We start from the raw sequence: 11,716 nt of genomic DNA on the forward strand, positions 1-11,716 counted from the left end.
GTTTTATTAAATTATTATGCATGCTTTGTGTTGGAAATGGCATCACCTTTCAAACTCAACATTAATCCACAAGATTGAGCGGTGTCAGGGAGGAAGTGTGTGTTCAAGGCGTGTGTGTGTGTGTGTGTGTGTGTGTGTGTGTGTGTGTGTGTGTGTGTGTGTGTGTAGGAGGGTAACACCCCATCTAATGACACTGGGATTATAGGAGGAGGGTAGTTAGATGATGTCCTCTAAAATCACAAGATCAGGAGTCAGAGGCCACCTGTCATGTGCACAACAGACTGGAGGACTGCTGGAGGACAAAAATCCCTCTAATCTGCCAGGTTTCTCTGTCCGTACTATACCTAGACCATGTACCTGTCTCTGACTATGCAATCTTTTATTAGTTCATTGGTTGGAAGCAATTGTTTAAAATTCGACTCCTTATTTGAACTCATTTTTAGAAAATAAGATAGGGCATAGTCTCAGAGATATGCGGACATTAAATTTGTATATTCTATTCAATGTTTATCAGTACAAGTGAAATTCTGCCTTGAGAATGTCCTCTATCAATCTTTGAAATGCCCCAAATCCCATTGTCATTGGGAGCAAAGACTCTGCTGCTTCTGCACAAACATTGCCTGTTATGAGAGTTATGTTCATATACACGCAGTTTACAGTAGCTTTATGTGGACTGGTGGTGTGCGCTTCACTGCAGGTCTTTGCAGCTGTCAGCCCATAGGGTGGTGAGTAAGCAGAATTTATGCTGGTGGACTACTGTAGCTATTCTCTGAGCTATGCAGGGGGGGGGGGGGGGGGCTGCATAGCAGACGGTGGTCAAGGCGGGGTGGAGATGGAGTATACTGGATATACAGAAGAGGTAGGGCTTTAGGCGGGTGGGAATCATCATTTCTAACCTGTGAGATTAATTATTCATGCTCCTGAATGTGCAGGACCAAAGAGGACAGCTGTCACCTTACATGGGCCACCAGCCATGCAGCCATGCAGCCATCACCATGCTTCTCTGCAGCTCCTCTGGCTAAACGCGAGGCAGCAAGCTGTGCTGTTGTTGTATGGTGACAGCCACATGAACAACCACCACTCCTTACGTACACAAGCAGTTCAGTAATAAAACAGATCAGCTGACAGGTGTGGTGTCAATTATGTTCATTGGCTTTTGTTTAACATCAATGTTGGTTTTGATGAAATCCAGCTGCCTCCATTATTCATGACTTACTACAGCAGTTAAATTGAATCTCTTTAAGACATGTCAAACAGAGTGAACATATTTGGATAGTAACAGTGTATACTGTTCAGTGCTTCCTGTGTGTTGACATAGTATATGGTAATATGGGGTAAAACAGCATGATCCAAGGTAAACTTACTCCACAAAAGCGATTTTGTTAGAGTTATATTAGAGTTTTTATTAGAAAATACACTGTACATTATTATTGCTTGTATATATACAGTACATTAAATATAATATTATAAATGTGTTTCATAAATGTTAAAAGGGTATCTAACAAACAAGTAATCCATTAAAAATCTAAGTGTTTAAAAATCTTAAATCACAGTTCATGATCAATATGTGTGGTAAGCACATTTGAGGTAAGATCCCCCCCATAGGAAATCAATGTAAAATGCTTTTTTTTAAATGCAGAATTACTAATAATCCTTATCCTTCATATTTCAAAGATAGTAAACCCTTAACACAATCCTGACTTCATGTTGTTAACCTTGCACTAATTGCTATGTAGTACAGTAGCTAGCATATAAATCACAGTTATGGGCACTATTCTATGACAATAGGATATTATCCTCAAGACAGTGTTATCATTATTTCCCAATGAATACCTTTCTTTTTCTTTGTCTAACTAGTGAGCTTCGCAATCTTATTCTATGTTGTTCTTATAAAGGTTATTTCCATACATCTATAGTATCAATGATGAGTTTCAAATGAATACCAAATTGAAGTTTGCAAGTTGTATGATTGAGTAAAGGGGGATGTATTTCCCCACCTAACCCTAGTTGGACATAATAGTGATGTTAATGGACTGTAGTATGCGTATTATACATACGTAGTTGAAGACCGTTATTTTTTATTTTAACATTTTTAAATGGAGTCTAACATGTATTATTGTGTAATAAACATGGAACTAGAGGACAAACATGGGCTGTGATCTTCATAGTCAGGATGGAATAATGCAAAACATGTTCCTCTAAAGCAGATGGATGATATCTCTCTATGCGGGCAAACGAGGGGAAACAGATTACCTGTCCAAAGACCTGAGAGGCTCACTGAAAAATTAATCTAGGGGGGGATATTTTTTGCATTGATAAATAAATCATAATCTACTTAATCCTCCCGGACAGGCTGTGTTAGGTTTATTATTATGCTATTTCACAGAGCTTTACAGTGCCCGCTGGACTGCAGAAGCACCTGCCAGCCAGACCTCACCCAGCCCGAGCGACTCTACTGCTGAACTCAAACTAAAAGACACCTGGTACATTTGAAACAGTAAGTGCTATAAACCTTCCTTTTATAACGGAATATCAATTGTGAACATGTGTCTATTTAAAAAAAATAAACATAATAATAATACTGTGGGATGGGATGGTCTGAAGGTGGCATGCTTTGCCCATGTGTTTAATCACCGTGGCACTGAACGGCAACAATATCATCATAGCCTATTTGCTGTGTAATAGCGCGTCTGTATTGTAGTATTGTGTTCTAAACATGGAACATGTTTTATCTTTGGCGGCGTGCAGAGGTCAATGTAGTAGGGCGTTATTCATGCGAGGAGAACCATGACATGTTCTGTCCAGCATGTGTGTGCGTGCGTGTGTGTGTGCGTGTGTGTGTGTGTGTGTGTGTGTGTGTGTGTGTGTGTGCGTGTGTGTGTGTGCGCGCGCGCGCGTGTGTGTGTGTGTGCGTGTCGTCCCCGTTCTCTCTTTGTCCCTCCTCCATAGTAAGACTCAGACCGGAGCGCTCGTATCAATCTGCTGCAACCAGGATGAGCCACCACCACCACCACAACCTTCACTTCACTTTCACATTAATTTGAGATTTAACCCCCTCTATATCTACTCTGACCAACCCGGCCGGCCACGATCCATGCTTTGCCTTCCCGAGAGGCGGTATCATCGCTCTCCATTTTCCCGGAGAATATCTAATATATCGGCCGTTCCTCCCCACTGAAAGAGTCCAGCATGCCCGAGACGGGGGCCGCGGGTAGCAGCGATGAGACCTCCTCACGGCACAGACACCGATCCCAAGGAGAGGGGGAAAAGACAGACCCCCAAAGTGCTGCTGCCCCCCAGCAAACGTCCTCCGGTGTGTTGGGTGAGTGAGTCCCTCTTTCCGAAGGATCGATGTGGATCAGGTCGGAATTGAATGAAATTCAATGTGGAGAAAGAAAGCGGCGACCGGGACAGGTGGATGTGATGTGCCGGGGAAACAAGATGATCATAACATAGGCCAACAAAGGCTTATACCTCTTGATTGTTTGGTTGGTTAATGCTGTTTTGGCAAGGAATATATTTAATCCGTAAAGATCCAACCGCATCATCGCTCTCGTTTACAGAAAATCCTTCACCCAAAATGTCTGTACTGTAGCCTAATGTCTATTCCCATCCCAAGCCTGGGATGTTTAGCTTAATAATCCTTCGATATCATATTATCAGTGTTTGGCAGCTTTCTGATGCATTATTAACTTTCTGCTGTTATCACCCATATGCAATAGTCATAGTGTTACTCGGATGATGAGCGCTATAATAAAACAATTGTAGCGATGGGTTTACAATTGAAACGGCCCTAACGCACTCTGTGCACACTGAGACCCGGCGTGCACAAAGGCAGATGGATCGCTAATAATGACGTAGGCCTAATGAGGATCTTGATTGTGTATTGTACTGTGCTTATCTGTGATGATAAAACCGCAGCCAACTGTCCTGCATGAGCGAACGACGGCAATGATCTGCTCATTTAATACGTCGGGAATATGTCCCGGTGGCCCGCGGTCTGGCCGATCATTAGGGGATACGATATATAACGGTTTCCCTTAACTGGAGAGACCGGGAAACTCTGTGGTGCAGAGTGATGCAGTGTAGCAGTGGCCTCTGTCCGGACTCGGAGACGAGGGCCCGCCGTAGCCTGGGGTATAGGTAAGGTAATCGGAGAACGCTGCTTTGGAAGAGGTGCTCAGGTGATGTCATAATGTTATAATGTTTGTAACACCATTTGAACAACCTGGTCCCACAATGTCTCAGGAGACACGATCACACATGTCAGGGTAAGCCTAAGCATCAGACATTGCAGTCTATAAACAGCAGTCTTAAACCACGAGGAGGTGATAAATGATGGTGCTTATTTATATGACTCAAGGGTATCCAAATGTGGGTTTCACAGACTAGAGAGTATTAGGTCTATTTTTCCTGAACTCAGTATCTCCCTTGAACCATGAATGTACATTCCTCCCTCTTGTTAGAGCTACCATCTATAATCATAGAGGATTGGGGTTGGGTGACTTTCATCAGGATTATCATGATATCACATAACTGCCTTCACACGTGTCAGTGTCTGACAGCGCTGCCTCTACACAGCATGGTAATTTCCCTCGTTGAGCTTTTGGTTTTAGCCTAGAAGGATTTTCCCCATTGGATGTCCCCAATGTCTTCACCATATTTTCCTAATCCCTGGAATTGCTTTGATCCTTTTACGTCCGTCTTCCATTGTGAGTTCAGCACATCGCAGTCCCCCCTCATTCGGTAGATTAATTGCAAGTCCATCATGGAAAACAGTATTCTAAGCCTTTCCAATTGGCTCTGTCTGGTTATGGAGCTCATCGTGCTGATAAGATACTGTTACAATAGCTGCTCAAATCAGGGCATGTCATTTGTGGTTACCCGCTCAACCATTGCATCAGTGGTTCCAGTAGGCCTCAGAGGGCTTTTGCGTTCGTTGGGACATGATTCATTATTGAACAGCGATCCCTGCAGTAGGCTAGGATCTCCCCTAACCTGGTGAAGGTGGGACCCAGGAACTGTACTCCGAAAGACCCACTCTCTAGTTACTGTATATCCATACTGTTCTTTCTTTTTTAAAGTTATTTTTTCTGAGTGGGGCAGTCCCACTCATATATTTCATTTTATTGACAGATACAGTATAGTAGAGATTTAGACAGGAAGGATGGGTGAGAGAGAGAGGAGGGATGACATGCAGGATATGTCCCCGGACGGAATCGAACCGGGGACCCTGCGGTTACATGGTCAGCGCTTAACCCGCTACGCCACCTAAGCGCCCCTATACTGTTCTGTCATTCCATCTCATTGAATGATGCTAATTTGTGCTATACCTCAGGAATTGAGGTCCGCAGACATCTCCTTGAACGTCTTGTACATTATATTATATACAGTATACGTCTCGTGCACGGATATAGCAGGATCCCCCCCAAAAACAAATGAGGCATTAGCAGTGAACTCAAACTTGATTTCAAATTTTTGAGATTGAGCACGAAGCACTGCTCTATCAGATGCTGTGCTGGGGGGGCAGGTAAAGAAGAAGTGAAAAAAAACGATCAGATCATGCTTTTTCCCCCCACTGCCTGTTCAACTTCTGCAAGTGGCACCGAATCTATTCTAAGAACCGCGGCGAGGTATGACAGGTCCATTTTCATCTGTGTAAAGTTGTTTAACGGAGTTACTGTCTCCAGAGCTCAGCATTAATAAAGGCACTTCACCCTGTGCAAAATGCATGAGTGACATGTTTTAGGGACGGATCCTGCACTCTGCACACATCCACACACACTTGGCAGGGACTCCACTCTCTCACTCTCTCTCTCACTCTCCCTCTCTACCTCTCTCTCTACCTCTCATTATTCCTCAGCGAGACGTTCTCAGCTCTGCTTTAAGCAGATTTAGACAGATTCAATGTCACACAGCGGGTGGGCTTAAATACACCCATTACGGACACTTTAAGTCCGTAAGGCAACAAACTTCCAACTGGTGGAGGAAACAATTACGCGCTGCGTCTTAGAACAGGAGGACAGGACTCCACCGGCATACCGCGTGTCTCTCATAGCACCATGAACTTGAGTCTTGGCGCCGCTGTGTGCATTAGTGTGCCATGTAATGACTTTGTGTCGGATGGTTTTTCTGTCTTTGCATGTGTGTGAGGCAGCGGGGGCGCGATCTTCCTTGTGTCCTCCTTGCTGTTGTATATCCTCTTCCAGAAAGACTGCTGAGCTAAACATTATCTGTATGACTGATCTGGGAAATGGCTAAGTGTGGGGTGACCTTGCTTCCAGTAATAAGATAGTTGTCTGGCAGTAATATATTACTGATACTCTGTTAGGCCTCCCCTGACACTGTGCCTTTTATAGCCTCTACCTGACGGCCGGAGGGGGGGGGGGGGGCTGCTGAGGGATGTCATATGTCTGCTAACAGGTCTGTCACGTCTCTTAAGTCAACCATTATTTGTCCAATATTACAGGATTAGTCCTGTCTTGATAGTACAAAGCACCAGAGCGCCTTATTCATTCATATAATCTTTTCGAGGGGAGTGGAATAGCTTATGAACAAACCGACTACGGTACCTGGATGGACTAGAGAGTTTATGTCAGAACACAGTAATGATGATGATGATGATGATGATGATGATGATGATTGATGAAACATATTGCTAATAGTGGGAGACATAAAGATAGCTTCTGTTTTGGCGTTGACACCACACCACTTGGTGATGATGATGTTTGTCAGTCAGTAACCTAGGAGGGAGGCCTCTTTAGCAGAATTCCTGTCCTCTCTCTCCAGTTGCTAAATGCTATTCCAGACCTGAGGACTGCAAGGTTGGCGTGTCCACTACCTCCTCTGGTCAGGACACCATAACAACCCTACAGTGTGTCTCCCTTCTTAACATAGTTGAGGTCGATGTGATTTCAGTTGATTCAGGAAGTGAACTGATGTGCGATACATTAATTTCAATTTCAAAAGTCATCGCCTCAAGTGGGTTAAATTGAACTGGAATTAATTGGAAAAGTTGCTCGATTTACTTTAGACATGTTTTTGTATAGTTTACCCATTAGAAGGGCTTTATTTTCCAATAGCCAACCAAACAAAACTGAATTTGTGCCTTGGAGTTTACACTACGCCTGCTATAGCTCTAAAGACTATGGTGTCTCAGACAGAGAAGGGGAGAGAAATACTGGTCTACTTGTATTCCACTTTAGATGGAAAACATCGATTTGGCGATACTGAGGCTCTTCGAATGTCTGAAGCATGTCGCCCTGTGATTGCACCACGGTCAATATGGCTACTCTGGTGTGTAACTGATATTGCATTCCTAAGAGGAATGGGAGGATTAAACGCATTCGGTTGCCCCATCCCATTATCCTCAGTGTGTACTGACTATTTTGGGAGGGGGGGGGGGGGGTTGTTGCTAAGCAAAGCCAAAGGAGGTACATTGACCATGGAGAAGAATGCTGTTTTTAGCTTCAGTCGTGGGGAATTGCACCAGATCAGCTGCTCCATACTCCCCACCCTGCTGAAGGGCTTCTTTTTACTGTGCTGCAGGTAACCTAAGGGGGGTGAAACACACGCTGTTCTTCCACGTCCAAACATTAGCAGATAGCAGAGATCACAGTGCGTCAGTCCATTACAGTCTCTCTCCTTCTCTCTCTCTCTCTCTCTCTCTCTCTCTCTCTCTCTCTCTCTCTCTCTCTCTCTGTTTCCTTCTTTATCAATAGATAAATAGGAAACAGGGCTCATCCTGATCCTTTTTCATCCTGGGGTTATGGATTTTGATGCTGTATAATCGCCTAAACATAATTACCTTATACATATCAGTGTCTCTTGTGTTTTGAAAACACAATTACCCACAATACTTTGTTTCTCATCGGGGTGTTGTGCCGCAGTTGTCTCCACTCTGCAGACTGTTACGAGAGGGTTGCGGTTGTGCGGCGTTGCATGAGATCCCTAGCACAAATTGCCTGTCAAAATAAACCATAACACCAATCTCAATAAACACCTCTGTTTTATGTTTTGGAGAATAGTCTGAAGGTTCTTTCTCACTCCTCCTCATCCCTCAGAAGCGCCGGGCGCTCGTCAGCCTGGCTCTTGTCTGTGAGAAGTGCAGGCCCTCGAGATCGACTGGTGAGACTCCACCGCCAAGGAGGAGCTTAGCTCACTTCTTCTGAGACTTAATTGCAGCCTTTGCTCTAAGTGCTTCTAATGTCTTGAACAAACTTTAATTGGTCCAATTTGATTGGATTCAACGGATGTTAGCTTTAGCCTTGGAGCAATTACTCAGTGACCCACTGTGATGAAGGGATGATCGCATCATAACTGCCACTGAATCTTTCATCTTTCAAACAGTTTATCATAACTATATATTTATGTTTTTGGATGTTTGACATACAATACTGTATATTTCATCGATGCTGTTGATACATTTTACTGCATACGTAGAACCTGTCCTGTTTCCAATAATATACAATATGCTCTTTATTCTATTTTTAGAACACATGTTTAGTGATTTAATCACGATGATGTCACAGTTAAATCTCCTGTTAGGATATTCATACGCCGCAGTAGTTTATTATTTGATCCCTTGACAACGTTTGTCTTTTTGGGAACTATATTTCTCAACACAGAAAGGCAGAAACCACTGTAATCTACCACAAAATACATTTATTCAAAATAAATCATTGGGGGGGGGGGGGGGTTCCCGCATTTGCTGTTTAATCGTCGTGTAGAAGTAATAATGCCTTAAAATCCTTGATTTATCGACAATATTGTCACTTGACCACTGCAAGTCGAATCTGACAATATGTCATGGCCTCTCTGACCACTGCAAGTCGAATCTGACAAAAGTCATGGCCTCTCTGGCATTATTGCCATAGTCTTGCACCAAGTTCATATTAATAATAATAACAATAAAAATAGATTTGATTTAAAAGCGCCATCCTCAAACTCAAGGACACTGTACAGAAAAAAAGAGAGAAAAAAAAGAAGAGAAGCAGGTCAATAAACAACAAAAAGAAACACAACAAACAAAAAGGCAGCTATGGGGGACAGTGTTAGTCAGGACCCAGGTCATGCTGTGCGAAGGCGAGTCTGAACAGATGGGTCTTGAGTGTGGTCTTGAATGTGTTGAGAGTATCAGAGTGTCGGAGGGCTGGTGGAAGGATGTTCCACAGCTTGGGGGGCGCAGCAACAGAAAAGGCACGGTCATCAATATTGAAAGGCAAAACAGTTAAATCGTCATAGAGGAAGTCATCGTGTCATAGTACTTGAGTGATAGAGGAAGTGGAGGGGGAATGTGTGGTTATCTTCGAGTCCTCAGGGGATCGATACATCTGGGAGCCTCTCATAGAATAGCAGTCCTTAGAGCTGAGGTCAGCTAACCAGTGACTGACCGGAGGCGTCCCAGTCCCCATTAGAAACAACTTCCAGGCAGGCGTCACACACATACCGTAACTATACATTGACGCACCATCAATCATTGTCTCAGCGTTGGTATGGGGGCAAGGAGAAGGCAGGGGGGGGGTTGGATGTATGGGTGTATCAGGGGAAGCTGGTGGAACTCAGGCTCATTGTAATGCATAATATGTTACGGTACATGTGGGAATATGGTACATGTGGGAAAACTAGGGTTAGGGTTAGGTAATATAAAGGAGGCCCCTTAGGGTTAGGCTTAGGGTTAGACATGCCAGCATGTACCAAGTCGACGTTTTCATGCTGCCATGTCCCCGGAAATGCCGACATAAACCGTTTTCCCACATGTACCGTAACACATAGACCGGAATGAGGAATGGTATCGAACAAACGTGTTGATACGATGAGCGTATCTGTTAGTGGAGCTCGGATCTGTGGTCTTAGAGGTCAAAGGGTTAGGGTTAGTAAAAAATAAGTACCCTATACCCAGTGGTTTATTATGAATATACAGGACAGGAGAGTACGTCACAAATGTCATTCATCCTGGAGGTGATGCAAGTTTAACAAGTTTGCCTTTCAGTGGCTTGACACGGGAGTGACTGGCACTGTGCAGATGAATGAATCCCTTTTTCCTGAAATGGCCCGCGTGTCCATTCTAGTGTCAGAAATGGGTCAGCACCTCAACAGCACTCAAACAATAATGGCCTCTTTCAAAGGACCTTCAAAATGTACTGCACAAATGCTACTGAGAAAAACATGCTTTAGGGGGGTCCTCCTCACCTCACAATCATTTTACAGTCTCTGTCGATTTCGTAAAAAAAACGGCAATATTTTTCTCTGCAGACATTTTCTGTCTTTCCCCCTTTTTCCCCCCCGACACGATGTGTCCCCCTCTTTTTCCGGAGTCAATAGGATTCGGGTTCGTGAAGGCCTGACCTTTACACGACACACACACACACACACACACACACACACACGCTGGGAGCTCCACCGCAGGCTCTGTCCTCCTCCTCAGCAAGAGTCCACAAGAGCTGCGTCACGTCTCTTATAACAAGAGAGTTCTTTTTTTATGATGCAACAACAATATTCTGTGCAGTGGCCATAATGGCCTGGCATACATAGTCATGTTTGTGTAGTAGTGGATGTGTGTGTTCAAGCCATGTGCCTTTGTCCCTGCTGTGTCCATTAGAGGAACTTCCCCTTGTGTGAGGAGGCCTTTGGCTGGGACCACGGCTGGAGCTGAGCAGGGCTGTCGGTCGGACACACAAGAGCTGCTATTCATTAACTGTGTTCAGCGCCATTCGCTTATTCATAATTTGTAATCCCCCCCTCGCCATCACAATGCTCAATTCAAACCCCGTTAGATAACAACCAAGCCTGTGCATCTCTGAGGATGTGCGTATTGAGTGGTATGAAAGGGCCTCATACACTGGCTCCCTTTCATCATTGTTACCTGGATGAATAGACAGCATTGTGGCGTGCCACTTCAACCATTTTGATCACCGTTTACACTAACTTTTTTCGTTTTTCCTGAATGACACGACTGGTGTATTCCTCTCTTGTCTCGACGACGCGTCGATAAAAGCAGCACCCGGTTGAAAAGAGCTCACCTAGGATGAACCTTGTGTCTGGCACCCCCCCAAAAAAACATATTCCTGTACTTGGATGTTCGCCTCCCTTCATTAAAACGAGCCTGCCTTGTCCTCAGGGCTCCCAGCCGTCGGGTTTGGTGTCACATGAAGTCATTGTTAAGTGTCCAAGACGAGTGCCCCATCATCCTTACTGAGGATGTTCATGAAGCACAGCCCAGACCAGCACCCGCATCCACCAGCAAGGCCATCTTATTCCTCTCAGGGCTGGAGGTAACGCTAATGTCCCCCCCCTTTAATTATTTTATTTTTATTTCATTTAAAATTTTACCTTTATTTAATCTAGGGGGTCCCTTGAGATTAAAATCTCTTTTTCGAGGGAGACCTGTTCGAGAAAGCACACCAGTACAGATACAAGTTACAAAATTGACAAATAAAACACAATAAATAACAGACAGATAACAGATAAATAATATGCTAACATTTTAGGAGTAGCAATTGCACATTTCTGTCACGCAATTTCCAATCAGAGCTTTGAACTCTCTTAGGGAGACGAGGTTATTAAGCTTTAGTGTGTTCCGGAGGTTATTCCGTGACCAGGGCGCAAAATAAGAAAAAGCTGCTTTGCCAAGCTCCAAGGTAGACCTGGGTCCCCGGTAAAGCAACCAACTAGTGGAACCAGAATCATGGGTCAGGGATATGAGATTGCATAAATA

The 11,716-nt window shown here is 44.1% G+C and overlaps 1 protein-coding gene across 1 annotated transcript in view; it reads left to right on the top strand.

Annotated features, from left to right (window-relative positions):
• Window positions 1-3,189: 3,189 nt before the first annotated feature.
• ano8b (anoctamin 8b) overlaps window positions 3,190-11,716 on the top strand; it is a gene marked incomplete at both ends in the record, with an annotated part of 37,598 nt that continues 29,071 nt past the window's right edge. The window contains one exon of the mRNA XM_080536514.1: window positions 3,190-3,322. Coding sequence (XP_080392640.1) covers window positions 3,190-3,322 — 133 coding nt within the window. The remainder of the gene's footprint in view (window positions 3,323-11,716) is intronic.

Source organism: Nansenia antarctica (assembly GCF_963989245.1).
Source record: "Nansenia antarctica genome assembly, chromosome: 7".
NCBI lineage: Eukaryota > Metazoa > Chordata > Actinopteri > Argentiniformes > Microstomatidae > Nansenia > Nansenia antarctica.